Source organism: Mizuhopecten yessoensis, unplaced genomic scaffold (assembly GCF_002113885.1).
Source record: "Mizuhopecten yessoensis strain PY_sf001 unplaced genomic scaffold, ASM211388v2 scaffold11143, whole genome shotgun sequence".
Taxonomy (NCBI): Eukaryota; Metazoa; Mollusca; class Bivalvia; order Pectinida; family Pectinidae; genus Mizuhopecten; species Mizuhopecten yessoensis.
Window position 1 is genome coordinate 566,270 of NW_018408901.1, and position 27,877 is coordinate 594,146.

General features: G+C 33.7%; 2 protein-coding genes across 2 annotated transcripts; one reads left to right on the forward strand and one right to left on the reverse strand.

Moving 5' to 3' along the window:
* Positions 1–220: 220 nt before the first annotated feature.
* LOC110466711 lies at positions 221–15,329 on the reverse strand. The gene is made up of 9 exons (XM_021523416.1): positions 15,096–15,329; positions 9,119–9,287; positions 8,546–8,649; positions 7,003–7,125; positions 6,558–6,752; positions 5,848–5,963; positions 5,255–5,390; positions 4,061–4,084; positions 221–3,590 (listed from the first exon to the last, which is right to left on the reverse strand). Exons 1-9 carry the CDS (start codon positions 15,160–15,162, stop codon positions 3,088–3,090), a joined length of 1,437 nt encoding a protein of 478 aa, XP_021379091.1. The 5' UTR covers positions 15,163–15,329; the 3' UTR covers positions 221–3,087.
* A 2,016-nt stretch (positions 15,330–17,345) lies between these two features.
* On the forward strand, positions 17,346–26,645 carry LOC110466723 (polyprenol reductase-like). Its single transcript, XM_021523435.1, has 5 exons — positions 17,346–17,563; positions 22,452–22,600; positions 24,044–24,250; positions 24,624–24,740; positions 25,862–26,645. Exons 1-5 carry the CDS (start codon positions 17,388–17,390, stop codon positions 26,119–26,121), a joined length of 909 nt encoding a protein of 302 aa, XP_021379110.1. The 5' UTR covers positions 17,346–17,387; the 3' UTR covers positions 26,122–26,645.
* Positions 26,646–27,877: the final 1,232 nt, after the last annotated feature.

Sequence of the window (27,877 nt, forward strand, 5' to 3'; positions counted from 1 at the left end):
TATTTACTGAATGAACTAGAACAAGGACTGTAGATTGTAAATTGGGTGAATCTAGGCCTCACAACCCTGGCATCCGCGGATAATGGGACCTGTGATAAACTATCCTTGCGAAATAAGCTAGCCCTCAATATTTTATGAATAAACAACAAAACAGGAAAAGTGACGTGTTCTAACGAATAATTTAATGTTTTATGAATTCATTTCAGCAAACGCATTATCAACATTCATGTATAACATAACAATATGCACAGTATAGAGCTGAATAATCGAACCCAGCAGGATACATATTGATAGTTTAGATAACTTGTCTTGTAGTATTAAAGCATGCTATATATTGTAGGACACGATCGAGGTTTGGATAATTTTGATTTTTCTGATATTCAGTGCTTTGATAATCGGCATTCCACTGTTTTTTCATGTTCACTAACAATTCTAAAAGAATGCATCATTGACAAAAACACTTACATTCTGTATTGGACATGAAAGAAAATAACTTTCATACATATGTACTAACACCAAGTTAGGAGAAAACTTATGTATTTTAAAAAGATAATGAAATAGACAAATATAATGATACATTGTGTTTATTTGTTTTCTTCTTTATTTTCTTTTTTTCAAATACTAAAATTTCGAACAACTACAATAACGTCAAATACATGGGAGCATGTGACTTTATTAAATGTTTCTTTGAAAAGGACTTTAACGAATATTCTATTCTAGTGACGTCAGTAATGATGTACTTTAACTTGTTAGTACCCTTTATCTTAAAAGTCAATACGAACGTAATAACCAATCTTAACCGAGGTGACCCCAGAACAATAGTAAATCCTCAACATTAACATCCTTGTTAGGGGGGTCGGGTGGTGCAGTGGATATCGCACTTGCCTTTCACCAAGGCGGCCGTGGTTCGATTCCCCTAACGGACGTGAAACACTAAGACCCCCCGCGCGCTAACATCCGGGCCAACAAGAGTGATTGATATAAGTTGACATAACTTGTTTCATAATTGTTGTAAAATAAATAAAGTTTATATTTTTTATAACATATCACAGCTTTGTAAGGAATATCACAGATTTTAATTAAACCACGTACAGTTTAATTCACAAAAACATTATAATGGGTCCTATCCACATTTTTTACAATACAATAGCACGTGAAATACTTCGGTTTGGATACTTTAAATACTATTCTCAGACAAAAATCAAACAATATATTTCATCATATGAAAGCAATATAGCATAACAGATAACGCAACAATAAGTTAAACCTGAATATGGTATAGTTCAAATTATGGTATAGTTTAAATTATACAATAACATTCGAATCTTTATCAAATAATAATGTTTTTAAATGTTGTAATTGTTTTCTATACCGTAATTATTTTATCAGATAGAAACCAAGTGAGCTTTAACCTGAATCCCCATTTGAATAGTTATAAATAATATAGAGGCTATTGTCTATAAAAAGAATCTAAATGAATATTATTTATACACGACTTAATCAATTACATGTAGTTACAAGCACATATAAAGAATGATCATATGAATATTCATATATCATGAAAAAACTGTGCTTTCCGAATGAACACTACATATCTTTCGTTTATTGATATCAATGAATATATATTTCATGGTTCACCACTTTAATGATCTAACACCACGTTGAAACACTACTATCAAGATTATGCATTTGAACTCATTTCCTTTACACTTTCATATAAAGAGAGTTTTAAATATCAATTTACAAAGAGTTTACTTTTCAATTTTGCAAAATTAAAAACTTAATATTTCGCGAAATACCTGTTTTGCATTGGCTGATTGTGAAAACAAACAAATCGCTAATACTAAAATAAATAGCTAATGCATATCTTATTTTCCATTTCAACCCCTTACAAAAAAATATTAAAGCATAATGTTGAAACGAAAAAGTAAAAATTAACAAAAGTATATGTTGCGGCTTTAACCATGAAAGTGATATACATATAAATGATTCATGGTTCGTGTAAACTGAAGACATTAATCTGTTCACTCTATCTCAAGCACCAAACATACCGTATGATAACAACAATGCAAATAGACTGATGAAATGACAGAAATAGAGTATGACACAAACACAAAAAATCACGTTTTATGGAGGAATTGAGTGATTTCCTGCAGCCCAGTTCATTTGAAACGATTTATCAATTAAATATTCATGAAATGAAAAATAAGAGAAAATAATCGCTCAATGAGTTAAATAACAAAATATTGATTGGGTGAACTATTCTAAGACATGTAAAAGAAATGTAAAAAATTATTAATTGCATTCAATTTCATCAACAATCATCTCTGTCATGCATCACACTTGCTCAAAATTGTATACACCTGCTCTAATATCTAATCTACTTAAGAATAAATAGGGAGCCTAATTGATGTAAGAAATTATCATATATGCCATTGTTTTTATCGATAAATCTATATTGAAATCTATATTTGATGATATGTGCATTTGGTCAGGGACGATTATACTAAACCATGTTTTAAAGTTGAGTACTGCCTCAATATGCCTTTAAATACGTAGAGAATTAAAAAATTAAATCCCTTACACCATTTGAAAAAGCATTACAATAAAACATGTTAGGAATTGCTGTAATGTGAACTTCCAGATAAAAAATCTAGATTTTCGTGAAATAGCTTTCAGTTGTATCATCAAACAGAGACGAAAAATGCTAAAATGTAAACAGAAGTCATCCCAAAGTGGAACATCAGTATGTTAATATCGTGTATACGTATATACTTTCGTATAACTAAATTGTCGAAGAATTTTGCATTATGACGTAATGCTATTGTGTAATAGACATAATCTGAAAACTGCTCATGCTACCACCTCAATTAAGAGAGATCTTTAGACTCCCGAATGGGTGGTCTCTCAATACAAGTTTGACTGTTGTACATAATCATTATCAGTCCAGTGGCTTTCAATGCATATCTTAAATGTTATATTGAAGACAAGAATTTTACTAAAAATAAGTGTTAAGTTTGATGTAACAATATTCTTGGTGGATTGACGTTTTTGAACTATTGTACAGTGACATGCATATTAATGAGACTATTTGTGGGTAACGGTACCGTTGCCATTTCCTACAAATACAGCATCGAAACTATAGAGACTTAGAGCTGACTTCCGGCGTGGCAAACGGTCTCTCATGTAAATGTCTAAAGGATCATTGTATATTGGCTCCACTTTTGGCAGAGGCAGAATGAAGGGGAGAGCACTTGGGTCCCAAGAGGCATCAAACATTGGGAATATCTTCAGTGCCTTCTTTGGTCGGAAGAGAGATATGTTCATTCCATTCTGCTTGAAGTATACATCGCTTCTCATTGAGAACGCTTGTTTGGGATTTGTCTCACCGCGACTCACATCCATATCCGGGGTTTCAGGCCTCGGTTTCGGTTTTCGTTTTGGACATTTGATTTTCATGCAGATACAGCCGAACTTCCGGAAGAGAATTATTGCCAGGAGTATCAGGAGGGACAGAAGAAGCCAGAGTGGAAGTGCCAACAAGGCGTATAATGGAGTCAGATCCTGAACAACTGGTGCCTCAGTTGTAACTATAAATATGAAACGAGTGTATATCAGCACGCAATAGCCGCTAAAGTATATATAGAGGACAAAACATGTTGCAGTTTGTATCTCATTACAACACCTGTAACTTGCATTGGGAAACCTCATCTCGGCGTCACAACACAAGGACAAGACATATCACAGCATCAATACTCAAGGACAAAGTAAACATACAAGAGCATATTCTGAACTCAAAATCGTTAAGAAAAGATAACAACAGTAGCAAAATTAACGCAAAGAAATTGACCCCCTAACTTCCCCTTCCCTTCAAAAAATAGAAAGGTTTTACATTTATTAACGAATCTTCTTCAACTGATTCAATTTTGATATAATCACTAGAGGACAGTTAAATTTTCCTTTTGCATGATTTACTAACTTTAGACACAAAAGAAATATGTTAAACACATATTATCAATAGTTATGTTTCAAAACATATTATGTGATTAAATCGACTTACCATTCAAAACAGTCAAACAGGTTGCTGTAAAATATGAAAGGCAACAAATATTAATATCCATATCTGACAATTATAGCGTGTATCATAACATCAACACGAAGGTCAACAGGTTTAAAATGCCGCTTTTAAAAGTTGTAAATTCAGATAAAATAATTTATCATTTTAACTTTTAAGGTATTTGATTCCAAAGTAAATTTCGTTAATATTACTGTGCATATAAATGTAAAACGTTAGAATGTAGAAAATGTTAATAGGCAATTGAATATGCTACTATTTTTAAATAAACATTTGACAATCATTACTTACTCTATCAGGATAACTATTTCGCAGGATTGATTTTTACAGCGAAAATACATTTCAGCCAAAACAAGTATTAATACTCAATGCATCACAAATAAGCCATTTGATGAATAAGTAATCAATATTTTTCGCATTTGATGTGGGGGCGTTGGGCGTAAAAAGGAAGTTTGAGTTAAACCTGTTACTCTCCGAAACGTAAGGAGATAATTCTCGATAGTTTTTCTCCAACTTGGACAAACTGTACAAGAGACATATTGCTACAATGTTGTTGTTTTTTTTTAAGCTAAACCGGGTTTCTTCTCTATTTTACGTAAGATTTTTACGAATCTTTACACCACTACATGTTTGTTATATGTTTTCACTGTATGTTTCAATAGATTTTGCTCAATTATTCCATTTTGCATATCTAATGCATACAATTATTAAATACGTCATATTGAGAATTAATTATATCGTAAAAATCATTATTTCGAAATCGCAAAATTCATTATTTCAAAACAGTTATCAGATCACATTGACATTGACGAAAATCACATTGGGGCTTTTTAAGATGTACTATTGCAATTCATTTATATACCAAAATGAGCCTGAATGATTTGTAAAATAATGCATGAACTTCACGTATATCTTATAAGATCAAGAACATTAATTAATATCATCACAGAACTGTGACACATAAAGCGAAAATTGATTTTTCATCTTAAAAACAATTTTCCATTTTGAGCTAGATTTTTCCAAATCGAACCTCCTTTTTCATTTATTATTGATCAAGAAAAATCATTTGGTCATACTATTGCTTTTGTTTCTGTTTGTTTGTTTGTTTGATCCATCATCATTTTTGAAAGGAATTGTCTGGATTGAAGATCGTCCTCTGTTTGTGTGTGAATACTTTACCTGAAGTTGAGGTGAAAGTCATGGAGTTCCCTACAGTACCCGCTCTATTGGTACCAGGTGAGGTCTCAGTGGTGGTATTGGTACAGAAATTCGGTGTCTCTGTAGCATACACAACGTCTCCTATTTGCTGCAGAGCCTGTAAAATGACTTTTATTTCAGACGAGGTATCATGATTTTGTTCTATTTGACAAGATCACAAACATTTTCAATCAAGAACAACACTTAACTTAATGAATTTAAAAATCCGGAAACAACTCAACTACTGATCCGGCACGGCGGTTATTTGTATTTTGTCACGTGTGATTTAACGTTACATGAAATCAAATATGTATACAGCATTTTTGTTTGTTTTTAAACTACTATAAGTTAAAGCAGTACAGTGTTTAAAAATGTTATTAAAGGTTGTCTGACGATGTTGGGATTTTGGCTAAGATCACGTTTATTAAACACGAAATATGCATTCATATCAATGTACTTATATATTGCAGAAGTATGGTCAACGCGAAATTCCTGCTATTATTGTGTCTTTCAAAACAAAGAAATTAAGTAAAACACACATACATATATATACGTACTGAACAAAATATACTTACGAAACACACAAACTGATATGTTGTCGGTTCGGTAATTGCGGAATCTAAGTTCCATGCAGACAAGTAAATCGTATTTTCGACTTTCAAATAGTGTACGCACGTGAACTGGTCAGCAGCTGGAAAATAGTGGCGAGAATGATATACCACAAATAAAACAGCTATACACTAGATGGTGTACAAATACATAAACAACTATACCTTGTACAAATTCTTAATTCCTGTTAAGCTGAGGCTATCAAGCAGGATTAACGCCTTTTAAAATCTGTCATCGAATGACATTTAAGGATATACGTTTATGATACTATTAACAAATACCATTACAGCTATCATTTGTTAATGATTCTTCTCATTTAGATTATTTACTGATAAGCTCTATACGATTATTCAAAATTATCTCCCTTTCAATATTTTTTAATATATAACTCTTTTGTTTTCTGTTGCTGTTTCTTAAGGGATGTTACATGTAATGCAGAACTCTTTTGGCATGAATGATTCATGCGGAAACTTTTTGAATGGATGATTAATTAAGAACTACTTCGTAATGGAGATGTACATTTCAGTAATGTTGTATATGTTTAGCATGAATCATACCTGTATCTAATATTTAAAATATCACTTATTTTTATAAGTAGAGTGTTGAGAAATGAAATTGTCACAAATACTTTTTCAACATTGTTATTCTTTTGTTGATTCTAGACTTGACATCTTACATGAATATGGCGATAATGGGGCGACGCATGCGGGGTCCTTGAGGGTGAAGTTCATCTGCGTTCTATCCGAACAGACGTCAAGTGTGCTACTGGCGCATGATTGACTTGACCCGCCATGTGATATCGTCACATTCTCAAACACTGCCAGTATGGGGTCGGGACATACGATTACAGCCGTCTTATTTTCTATGGATCCTGCACACAGTAAATACAAGATAGGTCAAATAAAGATGTTTGGAAGAATACGAATTCAACAGAAACGTAATGAGTTTTGAAAGTATTAACCTATTATAGACATCATATTGTCGATAAAATTAATTTAAATAATGACTGTATCACACACATACACACACATGACTGCACCTTTTATTTGTGGTTATATAGTATAAAACAACAGCTGTCTTTTAGAATATAATGACTTTAAAGATAAATGTAAAACCATTACCGTCTCTTATAAGCATTATGTAAGTAGCCGTCTCGTAAGGCGTTGGTCTATTACAAGCCTGCGTTATCGTGGCTATCTCATCGATTCTGCCGAAGAGGTAGTCGTTCAGAAAATTGTCGAATTCTGAATGAAAAGAAGACAATATGGTAAGAAATAGAAACTTATCATTTAAATCGGATTTACTTAAAACAATTTTAAATACAACATTCACACTCTAAGTCGTGTTTGCATATACTGTAAAATCAGTGATTTACGGGTGGTTTTTAATTTCATTGAACACGTAGGTTATCTTCATCCACGAATTCATAGCTCCACTAAGTAAATACAAGTTTGATATAAAGCAATACTCCGTATACATATGTTTGGTGGAGGTTTTCGGGAAGCAACGAAAGTTGGGTCACGCAAACAAATCTGATTTCTCAGTATGTTAAATTGGTTAAAATATTATATTTGTAGTGACAACTTCTAGGAGGAAAAAATATGTTGATGCAGTTCATGTTTTATAACAAGCAGTGGCAAAATAATAATGATCTCCATACTAGGTCCATCTTTACCCCAACCCTGGTCGTTTTCATGCAAATTTATGTCAATAATTTGTATTTGTATTTTTCACCGATGATGTCAAGATTCTATGATATTTTACAGGCGAATATTGGATAACATGTTATGTTACTTCCCTAAATAGCCTTTGTTTAGATTAAATATCAGTTTGAAAATATGTTAAGTAAAGCTACACGTAATGACAGTATCTTACCATCCAGTTTCATTTACCCAACTAATACTAAGTCGGTTATCTAGCTATTGTACTACATGAAATGTTCGTGGTGTTTTCTTTCGTAGCTTGAAGCCATTTATGTCGTTTCGTGGTACACACTTTCGTTGATTCTATGACAAAGAGTAGTCAAGTAATAAAAAGTAGTCAAGTATATCAATCAACTTTGTTGTATTTATTTTCGTGGTTTCGTAACCTCCACGAAAACCACGAATGTTTATATACAACGAACATTTAAAGGTACACAGTACATGTATCCAGTCGCCAGTTGTTTTTTTATGGGGCTTGTTGGCCAGTTCCTGAATACAGTTATCCAGCCATCTCACAGTCCACCATTTTTGTTTGGAAGAAAAGTAGCCAAGTTATTGTTAATCCGCCTGATAATTTGACAATACAACTCGCTCCCGTTTATTAGCGTGGAATAAGTATGCGGTGACTGAGATTAATCATAGCTTAGGTACATGTATAAACACCTTCCGAAAATGCATTCAGTATAAAGTCGTCACGATAGCAATATTATAAATAATTGAAACCTAAGTTTATACGTAACATGAAACTGTAAACACTAAATGAGGAAATGGACTTTAAAATGGTCTGGATGGGTGCTGCAGTGTGTGTGCTGTACGAATATTGTATGTACATTTATGCAATGCATTAGGCATAGTCTAGCTAGATATGAGTCACTCTCAAATATCGTATTGTGATTATTACTTTTATGATACTGATTGCTGCACAATTTTGAGCACAGCTCGCTTGACCATGACAACTTACCAGTTCCAACGTAGTAATAGAAGACGTCATCATTCACTTTCGTCATCTCCAAACAGAGAAAAAACCGCGTGATTTTCCCAAATATGTTTATGAATTCTACACCTCTAGAATTAAAAAAGGAAAACAAATAGTTTAAGTTTGTTTGAACAGTACGATTTATCTATATACAAACAATATATGTTTATGTTTGATTTCATACATTGGAAGATAGATTGGTTTATTATTTCGTGTAAAAATGGCATGACCTGCACACTTGTCCAACCGTAATGTTAGAGTGATGTTAAGACCTTTAATTATATTAACCTTGTCTATTACTGTCGACAACAGAACACCAAAAGTGTCCCTTTCATTGACATGATTCTATATATCACCTGATTAAACGTGTAAAGTTCTATATATCTTTATTATCTGTGCCCAGTTGATGAAATGAATCTTACCTATCATTCATGAAAGATATTTTACAATGTAACTTTCTTACGGTGGAACTCTTTGAAATAGAAAATGCATGTTCCAAGTGAGGGAGCATGAATCCTTAACTTGTACCTAGTGTATAAGAAAAGTGACGTAACTTACTGTAGAAGATAGGTAGATCCGGATTGATCTATACAATTAAAATCCATTGTTGTTAGACCAGGAACCCCTACATTGAATCCAAATATGGAGGTTGCGTTAAATGTTATCTCGCCGCGGTCTGCACTATGCCAAAGCCCAGTCACATTTTCAGGAAACGTACAATCGGCGACTATTAAAAGAATATAAAAAGGAAAAATGGCACATATTTTCAATTTCATCGATATTATACTTGTATTTGACTTGAGTTCATTAAACGTTTACTCTCTTAAACATTTAATGAGTGAGCAATATCAAGATTCAGAAATGGCAGAATAATAAGTCATGTTTGTCAATCCTATGTTTATGCGTGAATTTAGTCAATTTGTTATTTACATAACAAGAAGTAAAATTCAACAAACCTGTATTACAATGTCAACAAAAAATAAACAAATTCTGAAATCAAAGTATACCAGAAAAGACAATTACAGGAACTGACGAAACGCCAAAATAAAAGGAAAGACATCAAGAATTTCCTCAAAACATCGGAGGCGAATGTATGTGTTCCTGAATTATTCGCGTTTCCGGCACCACGCGTGGCTCCCTTCATTATATCTCCCTCTTATTCCGAAAAAAACACCCATATAGGTCACCAATAATCTGAGACATAGTGACTAAATCTTTAAGCATAGCAGACACATAAATATCTTATTTAAATATCAGGTGATAATGAAGACAATAGAGTTTTTAGAGACATTACAGGTAGAAAACCTTAGCAACAAGCCAAATTCATACACAACATCCTGATTTTAAGAACAAGACATCAAAAAGAAATGAATCGAATGACAACATGTTATCTCTCTCAAAGCGTAGAACCTTTGAAAAAAGTTACATAAAAGGTATTATATATCCTCAAAGAAACATTAACTATCATGGAGCAGGTATTCGCCTACTTCATGTTAAATGATGTATGACGAACTGTGCCCCTGGTGAAGTTGACTTCAATGAATACATGCAACGTCTGTGATATAAGTATTTAGCAAGTTTTCTGACAGCTGAATGATTTATCGGCTTAACACTTGAGTCTAAAACTATTCTATTTCAGTGAATATAGAAATAACAATTTCGTGATATTTGATATCACATTATGAAACCTTTAGTATGGAATATATACTTTAGAATATTACTACTACAGTGTATGTTGAATTCGCCGAAGTCATTTAGACAATACAAAAGCTTCCAGTTAAAATCGTATGTAACATATATCTATATCACTTTAAATAAATTTAAATTAAAAGTCTTAAAATGAAAAGCTATTTTTAAAATGTGAATATTTTATAGTTTGTTTTTAGTTTTGTGTTTTTACTCCTCAGCATAACTGATTGCTTTGTTTTAAAGAACAGGGCTTGAAAAGTGATTATCCAATACTCTATCTAAGGCCTCTTGAAGTGAAAAAGTAAACAATTGTAGATCCTATCATGACTTTCGTTCGGTAAGAATGTAAACCATTATAATAAAGACATAACTAACACCACACCTTCACACAAAGCTATAGTTTATCCTGGTTATAGATACAGCTTCACCTTTACAAACTGCACACAAAAGGCCTTTAGATATGACCATGCTTCTTACACAGCAGGAATTTCTTATCGCTGTGGACCAAACAATTATTGTGAAATATGATAGCATGATATGTATCGAACAAGGGTTGATGTCTGACGACCAGAGAGGTTTCAATGCGATCGATTTTCTTTTTTTATTGATATATTTATTTTTAGTTTATTTTGTTGTTCTTTTTCGTTTTTCAAAAGGATCTCTTAGTTTAATTAACATCCCACTGGTAAAATTGTATGCATTAGAAAATTTGTGTAAATTAAGGATCGATTTCCGGTTTTTTATTTTGTTTTTTTTGTTTTACAAAATGAATTTTCAGTCAATTGTTTTAACATTGGTGAAATTAAATGCATTAAAAAATGAGTAAAAAGGGATTTCCGTATTTTAGTTTTTAGTTTTCAAAATTTATCTGTCAGTCCATTATTTACCAATAGATGAAATATGATGCATTAATACATGTGTAAATAAGGGATCAATTTCCGTTTTTGTTTGTTTTTAATGTCATAACTGTATCTTTCAGTGAATTATCTTCCTATAAGTGAAGTTTAATGCATTAAAACATGTGTAAATAAGGGAACAATGTTTCTAATATTTATCTTCTTTGTTTTACAAAATGGTCCTGTAGTAGTCACCTTCTTATATGTTACATTTAATGCTTAAAAATATATGAGTAAGTAAAATAGCAAGCATGATGGATGAATAAACATTTATATACATGTATCCTACTTGAATTTAATTTTCTTATACCCTTCTTTATTTCTTTCTAATATAAGAACATTACAAAGCCCAATTGTATGGAGTTTTTTTCAATATTTCGGTAAACGACTTGAAAACACCACCTCGAATGTAAAGTGAATAACATACAAAGTATAATACACAATCAGCTATTGTTACTACCTTAACAAAACAACCTTATAACTCGACAGGTACGCCTAAAAACGAACAGACGTGCACCAAGACCATATTGTATAGGCAACACCTGCATTTTTAAAGAATGACTGTCCAAATAGTTTATTTAAATGTTTGATAAAATTCTCATTAAATACATTTACATACGTAAACAACATTACCCTATGAATCTACAGATAGTACAATATATTTTACTTTTAATCATAGTAAAAAACGCTTAGTTTATTATAAATTTTCTTATATACTGTTTTACCTGCAGTTTAATGTTCAAACTTTTCTTTCTCTGCAATGAAGTTGAATAAAAATAAACAACATAATATGCATAATAATGAAATGTGAAGGCGAAATTAACACTGGGCGTGCATTGATTTCATGGTTGAAAAGCGAAAGTTTGACTGGGCGAAAACATCCCGGTATAAGGTATTCAATTGACGTAATCAAAGGAAAAAGTTTATGTATAATACAGAGTACACAAAACACAACATAAGATCAATCAACCCATCTAGATATATACATTTGTACATTATAAACTCGACTAAGAAGGTGTAGTCATAAAACCACATCATGTACATTTTGTCAAAAGTCAATGTGTCGTGTTTGCTCAATGGTAAATACAATTTCACTAAATAGTCTATGTAGGAAACTACCTTCCGTTGGCACTGTATTGAACTTCCTGCTAAATTTATCAAACAATTCAGTGAAGATGTAATTAGCTTGTTGGAAATTTAAAGTCCTTTGTCGTTTTATTGAAACTGTCAATATTTTTTTCAGTGTGTTACACGGTTATACATACATTAAATTGTGTATAACTAATAACCCCTGGAACGTCCTTTTAATATAATCGCAGTCTTTTACTTTATAATACGTGGTCTTATGTTAGAACATACGACACTTCGTTTATTAGAGAAATGTTGACAATTCAATTCGATTATAAAATCTGTCCTTGCACCAAGCTTTCCTTGTTTAACAATAATTAGGTTGTTTGGCTGAAGAAAAAAAAAGGATAGTTTATAATTTTCGGAAAGATATGCTTGAATAAATTTCAAATGAAATCGATTTCCTTCCAATGTCCTGAAGTATGCGTTTGTTTATTACTGTATGCCATGATAGGGCAAATTTACATTAGATTAGTCATGAGTGATGAAGCACTGATTTCAACCCCATATTTGCGAAAGAAAAAGAAAAATTCAAATCCGTTATGATTTGATATTTTCTGCCAAATATAAATCTTTATAAATAAATCAAACTTAAAAATGATTACTTTATCGACATGAAAAACTTGTGTGATTAGAATTTCAATATCTTTCAAATCATCACTTAATAAATTTAGAAATTATATTGAAACAGATACATTGTATACCATAGATATTAAAAATGTATGCTTTATTCGCATAATGTTAATTTATAATCAGAAACAAACATCATCTAATAGATTTATCAGGTAATCATTATGAAATGTACTTATAACTTGTTATGTGATATCCCATGACCTACTTTCCTCCCTTATCTTAAAGTACAAAGCATTTAACGTGACTTTTGTCAAATCATCTCAGTCGAATGCATTTTTTTCTAGCCAAATTATGTCATTTAAAACACAATATATCAAGTGACTTTCTTATTTTATTAGAACACACGTTAAATGGACCAGAAAACTCGTTTTCAATCATTGACTAATAAGAAATACAATCTGGATACTTTTAATCCTAATTATACGTATGCAATGCTACAATTTCCACTACCCTCACGTGTCAATGTACAAGACACACCGATTCACTTGAAGGTAACTAATAATCAAAGATGTACATTTACTGAGACACCGGTATTTGCTATGATTTTAATGGTACATTCTGTATAATAGAGAAAAAACACCGCCCCACATACTCAACATTCAAAGACATATATGATCTCGAAGTCGTGTCGAAAGGGTAATTCCGTCTTTGCGTATTGCATAGTTATCTTCTCTTGGGAGCAGGTATTGATTGTTACGTCACTTGTTTGTGACAGTAACGTCATCAATTTTTGAGAAAGCGACATAGTTTTCTCACACAAACCAATGACGTAACAATCAATACCTGATCCCAAGAGAAGATAACTCTGCAATACGCAAAGACGGAATAACAGGAACTGAACTGGGAAGCCATCAGAACAGAGACAAGTTGTAAGAACTCGTGCACAATCTGTTTGACTATTCAGTGTAAATAAAATGTGTTTTGAATGAATAAACATAGACAATGACGCCAAAGTTTCCATATCAAATCAAAGGTGACACCCTGAAACGCTAAGATAAATATCCTGTCATGTCGATGTCATTGTAATTTGATAAAGATGAGTGACTGGTTCCCGTCAACTGTAAATTATGTGTGATCACAAGTGAAAAGCATTGGTCAGAAGTCCGAATGTGTAAGCTTCGTACACAGCCTGATGTAGAAGGATGAATATTGTAATGATCAATATCTGTGAAAATGGTGGTGCCCTTCTGAAACACTATCCTGGATTAGGAGACAATAGCTCAGGTCCACATATGTTGAACATTATTTTCTGTATTTTACATGGCCTTGAAAATGTCGTGGCTAGTCGGAAATTAACACAGTATCAACACGATGTTTGTGTAGGATGTGCGATTCATTTATCATGAATAAATTGATTTTTTTTTTGCATGAATAAGTGAGTAAGAGAATAGCACAATCTTGTGTTAGTTTAATTAATGCTGTTTTCGCATAACATTAGAAAAATTGGAAGTAATTTCAAAATTGTAATTAAACATAGACACAATTGTTTGAAATTGGAGACATGGATTAAAATATATATGTCAAAGCAAATTCGGAAAATATCACAGCAGTATTGTTTCAAACACATCTCAACATATATAGAATCTTCAACATCGAATCTGTAACCCCAACAAAAACGACATGCATTGTAGATATATACGTATTCTGCAATACATCAGATACTTTTACTACACTTATTGATAACATATATCAAAATCCGAGGAAATCCGATGCGATTGAAATACTGTAAGAGGGACAATGTCGGTACTTTGAAATATGATAGATAAATATGTAACCTATATTTCTTGAAGAAAATAATCATTGCATAAGCTTTACCCGAAGCTTTTAATGTAAGTGTAAACGGTAAAGACTTTGAATATAAGTAGAGCCAGTAATACACTTTAACAAATTGGAACTGAAATACTATATGAGAAGGAATACTAATGGAAACACCAATACGAAAAGAGACAAAATGAATCCCTTTAAAAATGTGGAGACGAAAGTAAGTGATTATATTTGAAAACATAAATGATACCAGGTTATAAAATAAACGAACATGTAATATAGTAATCCTTTTTTAACATATTGATATTGTACAATAGCATCTGTTATATGTGACACCCGAAAGACTCCTTATTTGGAAACAAATTACAACCCACTCAATACACATTTTATGAAATAAAACAATGATAAAAGAAATATGTACTTACCAGCAAAGGACAGGTATCCAATAATCAAAATACAAATATACATCCCAGCTTTCACCGTGAAAAACATTTTTGAAAGTTATGGAAAAGTTAAGTTTGTAAAAAACTAAATAAAACAATATTCCCCACTAGGTACGGATAAGTCAAATATGTTTGTTCTGTGCTCGCATTCTGTTTGAAATAAGATCAGATCGGAAACCAGAGTACTCGTCTATTGCTAGAGCATATACTTTTACTATATTTGGAATTTTTCGTCACTTTTGAGTGGGAACAAGGGCTTGATTCTACGGCCTTAATACTTAACCCACAAGAAGGAAGCTATTGAATGTCTGTCATGCGCAGAACAATGCTGGTCATTGATGACGAACGCTGGCCTCGTGTGGGGTGCAACTAGGCTCGGTCGGAAGGTCCTGTATTATAGTTACCGGTCACGCTATATTTCTACGGCAACGAGTCATATTAAAAGCAAATGGGTTTTTTTTTTTTATCTTTTTGTAAAGTTATTATTTTTTCCCCGTTGAAGAAATCGTGACTTTGAACTCTCGTATAAAGAGGCAGGTAGCAATAGGTACAATGGCTGTTTCTATTAGGGAACAGCACGCTTGTGCTCGACTGTACGTATGAACAGCCACGAGGGGGTCACTCATGCAGACATTGATGTATATATATATACTACCACAGAACTCATTTGTTCAGATTCTTACTAGATTAACAGGTTATTAACACACCATTATTGTTCAAAATTCAACTGGTGTGTTGATGGATTTTGAAATTTCAAAAATTTCTTTAAACAAGCTTAAGTGATGTAGTGTCTGTTCAGCGTTTTTAATACATACTGCCGAAAATGATGTGAATCCAAAGGGCAATACAACATATTCGCGTTTCGCATGTATCAAATATAAACAAGTGAATGAAAAATCAAGTCAGTCGATAATAGGCGATATAGTTCAAGTTTATCATCTGGGCTTAAAGTAAGGACAATTAGATTTTAAACAAATGGAGTTATTGATTTTTTTGACCCACCAATCAATCAGAAACTGAGAGTCCGTTAGACTAGTAGATGTAAGTAGATCTACTACGAAATTAGCATTTTACATAAAGTATCCATTTTTTTAAATTTTGAATATCTGTACATTCTGAATGCTATCAATTGTAGTTTAAACCTTGTTATGAAATGTCATTTAATTTATAATGTATAGTGTACCACAATATATAGGAAAATAAATCTGACAACATACATTTTGTATGTACATGTAGAGTCTACATTACAAGAGGTGGGCAGGTCAATGTCTTCGAAATAAAGCTCAACTTCTATTACCGGCTGTAGGGCTGAGGGTCTACCTGGAGAAGGGAGCAGCTATGGACCTAAATCCAGTCTCATCTCAGACTGCCTCTGTCTATGTATTGCCTAGGACAAAACATTGATACATGTAAATGTATCCTTAATGTTCTATATTCGTGAATTAAGAAATTTTACGGAATAAAAACACACGAACCTGAGAAGCGTGTTATGGTATCGGAAAAGTCAGTAACTCGACGGAACCATGGAGAGGATTGAAAATTAGGTCAAAGTGTCAATTGCTATTTTCCTTAGTCTCTCCACATGTAGCATGTTTGTCTGAGACTTTCTTAAAAGGACCTCATAACTTGAATCAACATCCTGGTAAATGTTACAGAAATGCCACACTAAGGGGACTTTGGCTCCAACATAGTCATTTCTATCGAAGGCACGCCGCCATTCTTCTGTTATAAATAATAAAGCTGTTTGACAACTGTAATTTTAATTGATCAGGGAAGGATCTCCGAGGCTCTACAAGAGACCTATTGATCAGAGTAGTGGTTGGATTTAAAACTTCACCTTTAGTAAGGTGCAATATCATTGGTGAAATGTTGTCTACATCAGTCACCTTTCTGAGATTAATCATCTTCAAGTACCTTGCAACATCGGTTTCTTTAACTGGTCCGAAACAGATCATCTCTGTGGGATTTTGTGAATTTTGGTTTATTGCAATAATTCTTGGATGAGGTCTTCATATATCGGTTATCTGTGCCGCTGGCCTAATTTCCATATCTTTTATACTGGTTTTAACGAAAATTTTAACCACGCGCACTCCAATAATGTCATTATAATCAACGTGATGATTGTGGACATTACTTGGCAGAAGCAGACTGTATCCGGAATACTGATATCTCCGTTTTTAGTTTAGTTTTATACAACCCGAAATTTTTTCCTCCTTTCCGGTTTCAATTTTAAGGTTACAAAGTCTTATTGATATCCGGTTTGCATGGTTGAAGATGTATTTGCTAAGTGTAGTCTGGAATATTGCTACTTTAGCAATAATTCTGGGTTATTTGACCGTCGAATATAGTTCCTACTTCCCAACGTTCATCCATGATCTGTATTTATTTGGGAAAGTCCGTAAATTAGATGGTTTCAAGTTACCTGATAGCATTGTGCAGGTGCCCAAAAGGTTTGTTGATGATTAATGATCGGCTGTTGGTAGAGACGTCTCCCCCACAGATGCTCGGGTTCTGGAATATATGTGATATATAATCGCACCGAGTAGATATCGCACCCCCTTATACTAATAAATCATAGTATAAGGGGGTGCGATTATATATCACATATATTCCAGAACCTGTGACCTCCCCCTCCTTATATCCCCAAGAGCTATTAACAGTTACCTACTCTCAAATCAAAAAGCCATATACTGATTATGTATGTGTTAAAATGTATTGTTTATCAGCTGTTGATGAGAAGGCCAGTGGTTTATCAGGCTTATATTAGCTTATGAAACTTATGTCCGCCCACACATTGAATACTGTAGCCCCATCTGGGATCCATGGCAGGCAAATCTTACCAATGAGGTTGAAATGGTGCAGAGAAGAGCCGCCAGGTACACTCTTGGGCGCTATAACTACACCAGTAACTTTACAGAAATGCTCCAAACCCTGAAGTGGCAATCCCTTGGACAACGCCATAAAATCACCTCCACCATATTACTATATAAAATAATAAACGTCCTTGTGGCATATGATGGCAACCTCCAAATTCTCCAGCGAACTGACAACACAAATTCCAGATTCCACACAGGTCCACAAATTATCATGCAAATTCATTCTTTCCTAGAGGAATTCGTACCTGGAACACCCTCCCAACCTTCATCGCCGACAGTGCTGACCTCTCCACACTGATTGCAACTCTCCACTCTCACAAATTCTAAGCGTATACGTGTTGTTTTTATCGTATAGTTCTTAAAAAAAATAAAAAATAAATGTTTTTAACCTATCTTTCTGACGCCTCTAACTAATGTTCAGAATATTGAACGTTTTAGAGTATCTTGTTGAAGTTGGAGATTATCAGGTCGGGGAAAACCACTATTGCGTATAATATGCAAACTCGCCTATTATACGCCAATAGGGGTATGGATTTGTTACTAAAAATAGCAAAACTTTTTAAAATTGTTTGTCTAAGTCACATTTATTCAGTCATGAAACATGATACAAATGCAAAAAAAAAAAATTATTTGCATGTGGGAAAAGTACCAAAAATAGATGCAATACTCCGGTAAAGTTACATCAAGTTTCTAAGTAGACAAGTTAACGCTTTCAGTAAACATATTTTAGCAAAATATTATTTACCTTGTCGTAAATTAATGCAATTTTAATAATATCTTGCAAAAGTTACTGTTAAAGCGATTTGGGTTATTTTTCGTAACAAATCCATACTCCAACTGGCATATAATAGGTGAGTGTGTGTATTGTACGCAAGTTGGTGGTTTTCCTCAACCTGATTATCGATACTACTTTTTAGATCAGTTTTAGGGACCAATACCCAGTTATGAAAGTGTGATTTTTCAAAACGTTCTTGTTTATAAATCATTATTGGGAGAATATAAAAAAAAAAAAAAAATCTATTCCTCACAATTGACTTAATTCTTAAAATACATCTGTAAATGTAAAAGATGTGCATTGATTTGGCTGCCTTTCAAGCGTCAGCTGTGGGGAATTTCCCTTTAGTTCAGCGGTAGAGCATTGGGCTGGGCGGCAAGAAGGTTTACCCCAAAACACCCAAAAATATTTTTTGTCTCAGTTTCCACGTGGCGAAACCATACTTCATGGTTATCTAGACATGAAATTGCATTATTTATATTGTACTTAACTTTTTATATGTCTTCCAAGATAGTATTGATAATTATTTTTACAATGAAGTAAACTTTTTATCTAATGAACATTCTTGGTAATTTTAATCTTAATTGTTTTTGGGCGTGTTTTGGGGTGAATCGTTGTGCCCCTTACTTAACACTTAATGATAATTAATGATATTTTCCAACACAGGTTCCATTTTAAGGATCCTCTTTGAATTCGCTAAACTCATAAACGTTAATATTATTATTACAATAGATTTCACTTCCGGTTGTCACACGTATTGTCCCTTTGTAGTAGTTGTACTTTACTTCCTGTCCGTTCGTGTAAACATCAAGTTGGTTTTTGAAGCTATTAAGTGTGTTTGTAGCTACTTCGTAATCAGGAAAACTGTTCCATACTGCTGTTGTTCTTATGGAGAAGGCATTTTTCCGTAGCGATGTCCTTGCACATCTAGGGAATATTCTCATGGAGTTTGTCCTTGTGCTTGGTCTTTCTGATATGTCGGACCACATACTTATAAACTTTGTTGCCCCCTCACCGCATTTTCCTCTCACTTTTTCCAAAAATAGTTCCTTTAGTCTTCAATTTTTTCTCAATTTCTTCTCTGGGTCCATTTTCCAAAAAACCACTTGATAAATCCCAGAATGACTTTGTTTTCTCCTAATAGTAATTATCATAACCCAGCATTCAATTAGCCATACTAGGACAACTGCTTATGTTTTATGCATCACTATATGCATGTCTTCCTGGATCCAGATTTTAAATTTCATTATGTGTATTACATTTTCAATAGTCAGAAAGACCAGATGTGTTGCAATCATTAATGAATTAGGTTTGAAGCATAAACTTAAAATTCCATGTATGAAGATCAAGAAGGCCTAAAAATCCTGAAGTTAAAGAATGCTAGCAAAGTCTGAGATTCATACTTAATCACAATAGGCACATAAATATGGTTGATCTGTCTACTTTGTAACATAAATCAATCATCACAGAAACAGGTCCAGCATGAGAATAATATATAAATCTAATTCATTTTTTCAACAATTATAAAACATGTTATTGCAACTTATATTAATCATTAGTACTCTTGTTGGCCCAGATGGAAGCCATAGAGGGTCTTAAATTCTTAATGTAGAAATCAGAATACCCGGATAAAACCCACAGATAACCCAAACTTTTTTCACAGCTAATCAGGAAATGGAACCTCGACCATCTAAGTGAAAAGCAAATGTGCTATCCACCCCACCAAGCGTGAGACATGCTACAAGACCACTGACATGTAGCGAGAAAGCTTGATAGATCAGCATATAGTAACTCGCAACTCACGAGTGTACAAGATTGTAAATAAATAGCTGTATACAGATCGGATACCATTAAGTTGCTAATTCACTCACTCGTATGCTCTTTCCTTCCAAACGATCCTGTAGAACATTGTCAGAGGAGAAAGAAAAGACCAATGAAATGTTCCCTGCTGACTTGGTCACAAGTTATACTGCTTCCATCTTTAAATCAGCAACTAATTGTCTCCTTAATTTAGCCCTGCATCTGCAAAATCGTCATTTTGTTGAAAAAGTCAAGAATTTGGTAGAAAGGAATACCGGGTATGATGACGTCTGTATAGTTGCACATTTAATCTTTCAACCAGCTTTTATGTTTGTTTAATGGTGTATTGAGTTAAAAAGATAAGAAGCAAGCTCAAATGTACCTCTAGTGGTGTGTGTTTCATTGAACTAATAATTTAATATAGATTTATTATATTGACTCAGTTTAGCTTCATGAACTTATCAATATAATGCAAAAACTTAATTGCTTCCTGGTAACAAAAGATGCATATAATTGTACAATATTAAATTGTATTAAATATATTTACCTGATAAGTCCTGTATAACTCTTTAAATGATAGATTGTGGAAAAAAAAGAGGAATATAAAGACCTACCTTTGTAAGTCTACCTTTTAGGCTATTTTTGTGTAGACGTCATCTACACAATATATATGCATATGGAGATAAATATCTTGTAACCTTATATATAATGCTGATTTGATTTGTAGGCCTTTCTTTAATCAACTATATAAATTTATAACTGTCATTGTATTTTACAGGGTAAAGTCATAAATTTTAAAACAAAATAATACAGGATTTACATGGAAATGTTCATTTACAGGCAACATTTCCTGGCTTAATTTGAGGATAAATACAGCATACATATATATATTATGTCATAAATTAGGAATTCCCCTGATGAACCTCTGAAGAGGAGAAAACGCTAGGGAAGTCGAAGAAAGTATGTTTTCTTACCCTGTACAGGGACCGCGGAACCAAATGATTTTCCATAGACGATAGTGTTAATGTTTACCCCTGTCCTGGTTAAATGGGGTTATCCACACTGGTTTACCTGACCTCATTTTGAAGAATAGCATCTCGCACAACTGTAAAAAAAATATTTCAAAATTCTGCCAATTTGAACTTTTTTTATATGGGGGCTGCCATCTTGTATTGAATTCGGCACTAAAAATCGCACAAAATTTACAGCAAATTACACACTTAATAAACTCACCCAGACAAAACCAGACTTGAATTTTTTTTATTTATTTTTTTATATATATTACATCTATATGTATTGCTCAACCCACACATAAAACTTTTGAAACTTCTACCACCTTAATATCCAACCAGCAGGCCCCTAGGCATTCACCTTTCTATTAAATCTTCTGCCCAAAAGGGAAAAACCCACAATCTATTTTTGATTTGGTTCCGTGGTCCCTACAGGTGTTTCCTAGCTTTTACCGGTGTGAGATTTCCTTGTCTCACTCTAGGGTTGAGACAACTCTCAAATAGGGGAATAGCTAGCCATTCCCTTATTCATAGCAATGGTATGACGTCGCTTCAACAATACAATGACGTCACGTCAACCCTAAATTTAGCATGTAATGTTATCATTACATTGTGAATATGATACAAAATGGGAGAACAGGGTAAGAGAAAAAAAATAATTCACCGCCTTGTGGGTGATAAAGGGGAATCTCAACCCGAGGGGAAAGATTCTTAAGTTGCCAAACACTCAGGAAAGCCTTGTGTTTGGCAACTTAAGAATCTCCCCCCTCGGGTTGAGATTCCCCTGTCTCACCCCGAGGGGGTGAAAGATTCCAATTGTCTTTATTTTTATATATATATAACTGTCAGTAAAGTTAAGTTTTGTCTTCCATTGTAGCTGGTTCCGCCATTTCTATCTGACGGGCGTAGTGGTAAACTCTGCTGTATTAGCTGTCACCCTCTACACATTTTGTGGATCTGGAGTATGGCCGGAATGCTTCAAAGAATTTTTAACGTTCATTGGAAACCCTGGCAAGGAGTCGGAAGGTCAGCTGCTTAACATACATCCTCGATACTCCAGGAGTTATGCTCACTTACACTCTCTGCACCCCTGGAAAATGTCATGACAAAATCAAAGGCTCAGTGTGCACCCCCATGTGGATGAGTAGAAAAGACTTTGATGTTTTGATGTTTATCAAAAGATTTTATCGGTCTCATAACAGTAAAATTGATGGACTTTGGATTGGGTGTCGCTCCTCTGTAATCTTCAAAGGGCAGGTTTCAGCCTTGTGGTTAGTCAGTTGTTTTTTACCTGAGACCAATCAAATGACATATTCCAGGGGTGCAGCGATAGAGCGAAAGTGAGTGTAACAGTATCGAGGATGCTGAACATAAATGGCTGAACATGTACAGAGAAATGCTGCTGACAGAAATGTCTGCATCCACACATTTTCCTTTGATTATATATTTTTCTGTTTTATGAGGCATCTATAAACATACAACACAGTTTATATGTATTCAATGGTTTAAAAGTGCTTGAAATTCCTTCTTCAACATAAAATTCTGCTTAGTAAATAGCAATTGAAATAAGTTATTTCAGCTGAAAATGAATTATTTATATGAAAATTTATTATGTGATAATGTACATTTACCAAGAAAAGTGATCACAAGAAACAATTAAGTACTCATGGTGAGCAAAGGTGATTATAAAGCTCTAGCTATTCCGCCTTTGCGTATTGCAGAGTTATCTTCTCTTGGGAGCAGGTATTGATTGTTACGTCACTTGTTTGTGAGTGTAACGTCATCGATGTTTGAGAAAACGACGTAATTTTCTCACACAAACCAATGACGTAACAATCAATACCTGGTCCGAAGAGAAGATAACTCTGCAATAGGCAAAGACGGAATAGGTGATATGAGAAAGCCCCAGCTCACCAACAGTTGCTAGATTATTTATAGTAATAATTGTACATGTATACACCGTAGCACATATAAGGATTGAATGGCATTTTCTTCAATTTCATGTTGGCACAATGTATGAATGAAAATCAGCTACATCCATATCTCAGCCTCATAGCATATATGTATGTTACAGACTTGGGTTTATACCAGTAATTGAAAAAATGCTGTTCAATCTGTGTACTTTTTATTCTCATTTTTGAGTTATTATTGACCTTAATACAGATATTCCTTTATACTTTCGATATTGAAGTGTCTATATGTCATCAGTGCAAATGAGATTCCTGGAGCAGACTAAAAAAACAAAATGTTTGCTTCTAACAGTTGTGTCATGTTAATCGAGGCGAGAGGAGAAGCTTCAAAATGACGCTGATCAAATTGCATTCATAGAGCTATGAACGCAATTTCTTCTAGTAATGCTTATAGAGGTGGAAATATAAATATACATATATATACAGAAACGATGATAATTGATTTGTCAGTTTGTGTTACCACATATACATGTACACATTAATAGTGTTTAATTTCCAGACACAGATCTGACTGCTCCGCTTCCAATCGTGCTGGCTATTGTGATGGAAGAGATTCAAGTGGTCCGTAGAACTATAGAAACCCTGTGCATCAACAGTTACTCAACTAGTAAAATGAGTCTGGTCATCTACGTCGTTGGAATGTTGTTTTACTCCAGCATCGGTATATCTATTCTGTCGCTCTCCAAGGCAGGAACAGTTTCCTTCGGTAAGTTTATAATTATCTAACCTCACACTGTCTAAGGATGGGACAGTTTCTACAGGTTAATATTATAAGGTCAAGAAATGAAAATGTGTAATTCAGGTAACATTGACTATGAAAAAACAAAGGGTAGGTCAGTAGTGATTTATTTTTCATTCGCTTTAGGCCTTTTAAATAATAATATGGGCTTTAAATTTGGTTTTGATACCTACCTATAAAAAAGAGAGGTGTCGTAAAGATGCTTATGATTTTTTGGCGGGTTTGAAAGGGACATCAAGTGCATTCAAGATAAAACCGTCAGGGTTTGAGGTAAAAACTAGGATCAGTTCGTATTTTTATTTACTTTTTTATTGTGAAATTTTGTATTTTTTCCTTACAGATGATTTCAATTCCCTGTCATGGCTGCAATGGTATGCTGTGGCCCTGTTTCTGTATGCCAGTTACAAACAGTACCATGTTAATAGGATAATGGCCAAGTTACGACAGGACAAAAATGGTAAGATTGATACCTCTTACATTATTGTACGTCAAAAATCAAGTCAGAAATCGCTGTCTCATTATGAATTGAAACATAGGAGATTTGGGCAAAAGTTTACACTCAGAAACAAAGAATATCACACAAGTATTACAAGTTTCCCTACCTGATTGAGTCTGTCATGCCCTATTTAATCTTTCTAAAGAAAATTTTGAACATAAACAACCTAACACTATTTTGTAAAATGAGAAAGTTAACAGTGAATACTTTTTGCCAAATTTCACTTGTTTTATAAACTCTCATTTTTGCAAGCTATATCACATTTTACTACCCTAGTCAATGCATGCCAGCAGAACTCCGGCACTTTAATTATAACTTGCTTGGAATGAAGTTGGGGATGTACACTTTTGCACATCAACTTTGATGGATTAAGTTAATTCAGATGATGCTGGTTTGCAGTTACATTTATATTATTTTAAGGAAATTAACATACAGGTACAATCAATATTAGAAAAAAAGTCACCAATGTGTAAAAAATAGGGAAGCAGTTCAGTCCAAGGGAGATAATTTGGTTTTGAGGTAAATGGATGACGTTCATCAATTTAATTTTTATGTTTTCCACTGGTAAGTTACAACAACTGTGAAGTTTACAAATCAAATGAATCATATCTCAATATGTATACTGTAAACTGGGAAAGGTTTGCTGTAGTTCAATTTTTCATCTTTACCATCATTATCAGGGTGAACTTATCATTACAGTGAAAATGTATATACAACATAATATACATAGTAATTAAATATGAAGGGCGAATTTAATATTGGAGAAAATGGATTTTACTGTCAATGGGCAAAAGATTTACGGTTTAAAGTAGTAACAAATCTTCTAAAAGTACCATGTGATAAGTATGTAGATAATTATGTTTAAACAGACATATGTTTATTAGCTCTACACTAGCTTTCTTTTAAGCTGATGCTTTTTCAAGGTTGTCAAAAGAATTAAATCACATATGGCCGAATTATAAAAAAAAAAAATGGATGTTTGATTGATTGGAGTCAAGGAAAGAAACATCAGAATTGATTTTCAGCCACCATCTTGGACTTGTTTCTATGTATAAAAGGTAATATTTCACAATGATTTTCAGGTAATGTGACCAACACCAAGCACCACATTCCACATGGCGACCTGTTTGAGTATGTGTCCTGTCCTCATTTTCTGATGGAGATAATCATCTACTTCGCCATCACCACAGTGGTTGGCTGGGAACACGAGGTCTGTATGTGTCTTTGGCTGTTTGTACTTACGAACCAGCTGATTGAGGGATATCTTGTGCACAGATGGTACAAGGAAGTGTTTCCCAACTATCCACCGGAGCGCAAAGCTGTTGTGCCATATCTTCTCTAGCTGGCAACATACCACAACAAGAAGGCAAAAAGACCATCAAACATACCCACCTCAATTTTTGATACACAAACATACTTTTTTCGTAGGTTGTCATTTTTGTCTCCCCGCCACGAGGTGGAAGCTAGAGTAAGGTGGTGCTTTTCCGGAGATTGTGGCGACGGCGTCAACATTAAGTGTTTGTATCTAAGTTAGTTTCACTAAAAGTATAGGTGCTAGACCATCCAAACTTGGACCATAGATGCATCTTAGGTAGTACATCTCAACCCATGCATCACATGCTGGATGCAGCCTACCTTTCATGGTCCATTGACTTTGTCAGCATCTCCTTTATCATTACGTTTTTGCTTTTAAGTTAGTTTCTCTGATATGTGCATTGATGGTCAAAGCAGGGCATAGGCAAGACATATCAATCCGAATGGTTTGTTTTACATATCGTTTAACTAATATCATTTGTACGGGTGTTAAGAGACCACCAACAGTAACTGACCCAATCTAATTAAAATTATATCTTCACATCGCTCCCGTTTACTGATATGTCGCGTTGAAGATCTAACAACATCCCGTAGAGGGTCATGTTCAGGCGACCTTTGCATTAACCAATCAGATGAGAGCTTACGCATTTCTGTAAGTGATGATGTAATGATTTCGGAACACACTTGCTATGATAAAAGACCGATAGGTGTCAAATGAGCATCGAAAATGGCGGCGCCCATGACACCACGCCGTGTCTATCTACAAGACAACGTTTGTACAATTTGTGGATTTTGCTTTGAAATAAGAGAGACTTCCTCTTCTGGTGATGTTGTCGTTAAAAAGTTTAACAACCTGAAACTAAAATTAACCAATGACAGGCTTCGCAATATTCAAACTATCACTGGACCAGACGAAAAAGTGGATTTTGGGCTACGAGGTGTCTGCATTAAATGCTACAGGTCCTGCTTTCTGATTGGTTGAATGAAAGAGTTATGTCGCGTTTTGATTGGCTTGTTATAAATGCGATAATGCATTCATGTTGACCTCTGACGTGACCCTCTATGGGATGTTGTTAGATCTTCAACGCGACATATCAGTAAACGGGAGCGATGTGAAGATATAATTTTAATTAGATTGTAACTGACCACATTTTGCTTTCACATGGGTGATTTGTAAATTACAGGTTTGACTGTGATTATCACACATGTACTATTTATTACTCAACTGACACTTAAAATAAGGTTAATATTTATTGTATACCAGGAAATGTTTGCCGCTGTTTAGCTTTCACGTGTTTCGCCCTCCCCAATGAGGGCGAGTATATCATGACAGCAAATTTTAGTACACAACAGGCAATGTATAGTAATAACATGTGGAAGGTGAAATTAACACTGGGTGGACATGTATTTTACTGGGAAGGGGTGAATATTTGACTGGGTGAATTTCCTGGTATACAGTACCATAGAGTATTGTCAGTTATAAAGTTTAAATTTTGAAGAACAAATCTACTTTTTATACGTAATCTATAAAGATGTTTTTTTCTTTCAAATTAAACAAAATTGATATCAAAATGCTTTTAATAAATTGAATAAAGCTTTCTAGCTTTTATATAAGCAGACATATTGTGAAGATACTTAGTATTAATATTTCTTACTACTGTAGAAGAAAAGCTACTCTTGTAATAATTTTCTTCATAAGAGACCACATAGATATTGATAATTGACATAGAATTTCACTTGTTTATGCTGTAATTTTAATATTATTCATAAATTGTATAATGTAT

Coding starts and splice junctions, on each gene's coding strand:
- LOC110466711 (XM_021523416.1), bottom strand. CDS start 15,162: ATGTTTTTCACGGTGAAAGCTGGGATGTATATTTGTATTTTGATTATT. Junction 5,391..5,847: donor CATATCAGTTTGTGTGTTTC/GTAAGTATATTT, acceptor GTCATTTTACAG/GCTCTGCAGCAAATAGGAGA. Junction 4,085..5,254: donor GACTTTCACCTCAACTTCAG/GTAAAGTATTCA, acceptor CATATTTTACAG/CAACCTGTTTGACTGTTTTG.
- LOC110466723 (XM_021523435.1), top strand. CDS start 17,388: ATGTATTTGCTAAGTGTAGTCTGGAATATTGCTACTTTAGCAATAATT. Junction 17,564..22,451: donor ATTGTGCAGGTGCCCAAAAG/GTTTGTTGATGA, acceptor CTTCCATTGTAG/CTGGTTCCGCCATTTCTATC. Junction 24,251..24,623: donor GGCAGGAACAGTTTCCTTCG/GTAAGTTTATAA, acceptor TTTTCCTTACAG/ATGATTTCAATTCCCTGTCA.